The following is a 5761-nucleotide window of genomic DNA, read 5'->3' on the forward strand; positions in this document are numbered from 1 at the left end:
TGAGTTTTCACGGTTGTATGAAAACAAACCGTTTAGCTTCGAATGTGGAAGCGATTCTTTCACTGTCTTTGGTCTGAAACCATCTGAATGTCACTTTAAGCCCCTGAAGAGGCTGCAAAGATCAAACCTGAACCAGAAGCTCCAAAACCAAAGCCAGAACTGAAGAAAACAAAACCAGAAGTCCGTAAACCTGAACCTTCTAAACCAGAATCTGCAGAACCAACACCAGAACCAAAGGAACCTCAGAAGAAAGGTACACAACGTCTTCTAACACAAACCCCTCCTTCGTTTGCTCAAACTTCTGGATTATTTATCCCAGAAAATAATCTTTGTGTCAGTCCGATTGTGTCTTATTAACCTTTTTACCTCCTTCTTTGAGAGAACTGACTGTCTTTAGGTTCAGTTACCATAGTGACAGAGGGTAATTTGTTCTTTTTAAAGTGCCAGAAGAACCAGTAAAGAAGGAGGTGGCTGCTCCTCCACCTCCTTCAGTCCCACAGAAAGTACAGAAAGAGGCAGAAGAACCTCAGAAGAAGCCAGTTAAAGGTATCCGAAGCTCATTCTGYAGCTTCTGACATTAAAACCTGAAGTTCTTTTCGTGATGATGAGGATGCATGCCGTCCATGTTTGTTTCAGTCATGTCTTTCTATTCGTGACGCTCAGTGGAGTGTTTTTCCATTCTCTGACCTTGAAAAGTCTTGTAATATTTGTGAACGGTACTCTTTAAAGTTCCCGTGGAAGAAAAAGTTCCTGATCTTCCGAAAGCAGCGAAGAAACCAGAACCTAAAGCGGCTCCTCCCAAAGAAGAGCCACCTCAGAAGGACAAAGGTACTCTCTAGTTGGTCTTAAAATATGATACATTTTAGAAAATTAACCTCTCTTTTTTGCTTTGCTTGACAAAAAAGACCATATGAGTGAGCTATAACCTTTTATTGTGCGTTAGCACATTCTCTTCTTCTTTATGGTCATGTCTTCTGCATGTTTTTCTGTCAAACCCTCTTAAAGCTCTCAAGCYCCAACAGAAATCTGACCAGAAAATGCCTGATGAGGAGGCTGTGTTGGGCAAAAAATCTGAAAAAATATCTGAAACGGCAGCAAGAAAAGCTGAGGTGACGGAGAAAATGCCGAAAAGTAAACAGGAAGTTGCACAGAAGGTGGTGGCTGAAAGAATCCCARAGAAAATACAGGAAAAAATACCAGAAAAACTTCCAGAGAAAATTTCTGAGAAACGTCCAGAAAAAATCCCAGACAAACCTCCTGACAAAATTGTAGAGAAACCTCCAGAAAAAATCTCTGAAACACTTCCAGAGAAAATCCCAGAAAAAATTGAAGAAAAAATCTCAGAGAAACGACCTAAAAAAGTCTCTGAGAAGCTCCCAGAGAAAATTTCTGAAAAACTTCCAGAGAAAATTCCTGAGACAAAGCCTGAGCTTAAACCTCCTCAGAAAAAGGCTGAAGAGGTGATCAGTCAGAAAAAACATCCTGAGAAAGTTGACAAAGTGAAACCACAGAAACAAGCAGAGAAAACCTTTGAAGGTGAAACAGTTTCTGTTAAAACACCTGAGAAGTTCGGAGCAAAACGAGAAGAATCTCTTCAGAAAGGTACAGATGACAAAAACATCGACTCTCTTCCTCCCTTTGTCTTCTTCATCAAACATCTCTTTGAGTTTGGCATTCTTCACCTTCAACACAGAACGGGTTAAATGTTACAGAACGTCGCCACAGAAGTAAAACCGAAATGTTAAAATTTCTAGATAAATTCAGGTGTATTTGAAAGTTCTTTCTGAGTTCAGTTTTGCTTTGAATTATGAAAAAAYCTACGTTTTGCATTTTTTAATGTCTCAAAATGTCAACTCATTTTGTGTAAAATGGACATAAAACTAATTGATGTTTTCTACAGAGTATTAGGCCCACACAAAAAAAAAATGTAAATAAAATTACGAGAGTAACTCACAAAAAGTATGTCATAATATTATGAGAATAAAGTGAAACTAACACAAGAATAAAGGCGTAATATTACGAGAATAAAGTTGTAGTATTGTTACTCTATTTTCGTATTATTTCGACTTTATTCTCGTAATTATAACTTTATTCTTGTAATTTTTTGTGTATTTAAACCTTTTTTCTCTAACTTTGAGCTGCACGTATGATGAATATCTAGAACAGTTTTTCAAAGTGATGGCCACCGGGGGGCGCTGGAGAGAAACTTGGAGGGAAGATTGGAAAAACCATTTAGTCCAGTTACTCTGTTATGTAATATTAAGGAATTTAATGCATTAAGTTCTGAGGAATCACTTGTGCTAACGTTGACGGTCCTAATTTTCAAATGACATAGCATCCTGGACACAGAGTAAGGTTGGGAAAAGAAAGTGATAACTGTGCGATTAGTGAGAAAAGGGTTCAAAAAGTGGAGAAGGGCCAAAAAAAAAAGAAAAAAGAAACAAGGAAGTGATATGATGGAGAAAGTGAACTTCAGATGTTAAATATTAGCAAGTCAAGCCTTCACAACAATGAAAAGTTRAATCAAATAACTATAAAATATYATACACTCYTAATTATTTAAAACAGGGAACCTTGAGGAAAAATGTGTTAATTTTTAAACGTGACAGCAAAACTGACCTCAGAACATCAAATATAGCTGAATTTCTCTTAACTTTTTATCCACATTTAGGCATCATTGGACATCTTTTTGCCTTTAAACCTGAGTATTTACACCTTATACTCAGAGTTGTTGTCTCCTCTACATCTTTACAAAAGAAATCATCCTGCATTTCGTATAATAATCAGAAAAGTTCCAGATTTTGCTGCTGGTTTCAGAACATCTTCCACGTCTCTTTAAACTCTCATATCTTTGTGTTTTCTGGATYTTTCTGTGTTTGTTTCTAACTGTCTTAACTTTATTTCTTTATAACAATMTTTTTCGATCTCACCATCTTGGGCTAAAAACAACTTGAATAAAAGAACCTGTAGTTGAGAAGACGGAGAAGATTCGTCAGGAGAAGAAAGTCTTTGTTCCTGTTGAAAAAGGTACCGACCGTCTGAAAACGAGATGGATTATTGTAACCGCATCCTCGTTGTTAAATCCTGATGATAAAATCCAGCAGGTTGGATTATCATCAGTCTTTGTATTAATCCCTCTAACGTAGATGTTTGTCTCTGTGTTTTATTCTCACCTCTTGGCGTCGCTGCATGACGCCTCTTCTTCTACAAAACCAGTTCTAACTGAGAAACCAGAAGAAACTCAGAGGAAACGGGAAGAGGAGAGAAAATCTGTTAAAATCTCTGAGATAAAACACAAAGTTAAAGCAAAAGTGACGGAAGATGAGTCTGAAGAGATCGAATCACCAGCAGACGAGTTAACAAAATGTTCAGTTAAAGAAGAGTTGGCCAGAAAAACAAGTGAAAAATTAGAGCTTATCAGTGTGAAATCTGAGAAAATCTCAGGAAAACTCAGCAGATCAGGAGAAGAAACTCACAGAGAAGAGAAAGAGACAGAAAGTAAATCAGAGCTAACTGAATTGGTTGCATCTTTTGAGATAACCGAAGAGGAAAAGGTGAGGTCTGCACCAGTGTTTGATGTAAAACCGGACCACTGCTCTGTAAAAGCAGAACTAGAGACCTCAGAGTCGRTCMCAGAGCTGGAGTTTATTACCAAGTTTGTGCCAAAAGAAGAGCAGCTGAAGTCTGAAGACGTTCCTCCTCAGAAACCCAAACTCTTAATCCAGGATCGGATGAAAYCTTCAGTCTCTTTAAAACCAGAAGAAGAGATACAGATTCCCTCAGAAACAGCCKCTGGAGGTACCATCRTTACRTCATATTTAACTGTTTCATCAGACTCTGGTKGGTTGGAGGTTGTTTAKTCTTTATGCAATATCCTCAGYAACCACSAGGGGTCACCATTTCACGTCCATTCTTCTGTTTAACATCATTTTTCATCTTTTTATCCCATTTCTGAGTTTGTTTTGTCGCCTTCAAGCCGCCGCCTGTTGATGTTTTTGTCGTCTTTTGTTTCTCTTTTGTTTCTCTTAAATGTCCAAACCTAAAACTTAATTTGATTATTCTTTAAAGAAACTGAAGACAAACTCAAGAAGCTTCCTTCCAAACCTGCTGAGACAAAAGAAAAGAAAGTGGAGAAAGGTAGAAAAYCGCAACCATTTAACCTCTTTATTGTCGATCATTTAACACCAACTGTTTGTGTCTGTTTGTTTCTAATCTCTTGGCACCGCCTCATGGTGCTTTCTCTTCACAACTGTTYAATTTTTCCAACCTTCAGCATCACTCACAGCTCTTGTAGCGGACGGGAAAAGAGCATCATGTGCAGAACACRAAGGTCCAAGTAAAGAACGCAAGAATATTGAATCTGAGACACAAGAAACCAGCAAAACAACTGAAGAAATTTCTGTTACTGAGGGTTTAGAGGAAATGGGCTTTTTTCCTTCAACTGACGAAAAGATTAATGTGATTAAAGTTCAGGATAAATCTAATGAACATAGACGAAAGAGATTGGTTCCCAAAGACATAGAAGAGCCGAAAGAAGCTGCTGAAACTGGAAAACATGAAATTCTTAATGTTTCTGCAGCAAACGGATTAATTACAAACAATAAATTTAAATACAAACCAAAAATATCTGTAATGGTAGAACAGGATACATCAGAACAAGCTCCTCAGAAAGATCTAGACTCAAAMATTCATGAAGCTGATTCACATGAGGTTGTTGAAACAAAAGTTTTAACAAAACTCGCTGACATTCATACCAGGAGTTTAAAGAAAGAAGCTRMAGAGAAACCAARACTGCTGACATTAGGTGGAGATGACACTTCACTTCAASACAAAGAAACTTTTAGTGAAGTCAAAGTTTGTGAAAAGCGTCACATAGTCCCAGACAGGGAGTTCCCAGTTCCTGAGGAAGTTCCTCAGAAAACATCAATATCCACCAAGATGAGAAGACAGAGGTTTGCTAAAACTAAAGAARCTCCAGGCAGAAAGATCCGATCAGAAAGCATCGCAGTGGAGGATGAGACTGAAGCAGAGACGCTTAGAAAAGATGGAAAACCTGAAACAGTTCGGAGATTTATCGACAAGAAATCACCGCAACCATCTGAGGAATGTACAGAAACTCAAACTGTTACTGAACTAGATCAGGTGACCATTAGTACAGTTAAAGATAAAACTCTTAAAGTTTATCCTCTTAAAGAGACTAAAAGTGTGCAGGAAGAAGAAAAAGTAAAAGAGGAAATTTTAGAAGAAGATGAATTACTGGCAGTTCATGAGCAATCTGGTCAAATAGACGGTGATCCRAAGGATTCAAGATCATTTAAAGAGAAAAGACAAAAACCAATAAAAACTAAAGGTGCTGTGGATAATCAACTACCAATAAAAACAGTTTTAATGAAGAAAGGGCTGCCAATCAAAGACAAAATGGCTGAGTTAGGTGAACAAAACAAAGTGGTCTCAGAACAACCTACAGAGTTTTTAACTGATGACCAACAAATCAGTGAARCAGATTTTCCTCCAAARGAAGARCATTTTATAAAGTTTGAGAAAACTGCRGATGTTTTAMAGAAAGAAATTCCTTCAAAACCAGTTAAAACTAAGAAAACAACAAAAGATGATGAGCAAAAAGAAAAACCAGCATCTGAAGAAATGTTAACTACAGAGAGAATGAGCAAAGCTCAGGGGTTGATCATAGGACAAGACCAGATAAACATCAGTACAGTTACAGATAAAATGTTGAAGGTTTCTCCCTTTAAAGAGAAACAAG

The 5761-nt window shown here is 37.4% G+C and overlaps 1 protein-coding gene across 1 annotated transcript in view; it reads left to right on the forward strand.

Annotated features, from left to right (window-relative positions):
• The window catches only part of ttn.2 (titin, tandem duplicate 2), a 228210-nt gene that overhangs the window by 99110 nt on the left and 123339 nt on the right, over positions 1-5761 (forward strand). Inside the window, exons 90-96 of the mRNA XM_017309405.1 lie at positions 101-253; positions 442-546; positions 730-828; positions 1006-1602; positions 2962-3027; positions 3217-3798; positions 4069-4137. Of these exons, the coding sequence (XP_017164894.1) occupies positions 101-253; positions 442-546; positions 730-828; positions 1006-1602; positions 2962-3027; positions 3217-3798; positions 4069-4137 (1671 nt within the window). The remainder of the gene's footprint in view (positions 1-100; positions 254-441; positions 547-729; positions 829-1005; positions 1603-2961; positions 3028-3216; positions 3799-4068; positions 4138-5761) is intronic.

This window comes from Poecilia reticulata, linkage group LG2, assembly GCF_000633615.1.
Source record: "Poecilia reticulata strain Guanapo linkage group LG2, Guppy_female_1.0+MT, whole genome shotgun sequence".
Lineage (NCBI taxonomy): Eukaryota > Metazoa > Chordata > Actinopteri > Cyprinodontiformes > Poeciliidae > Poecilia > Poecilia reticulata.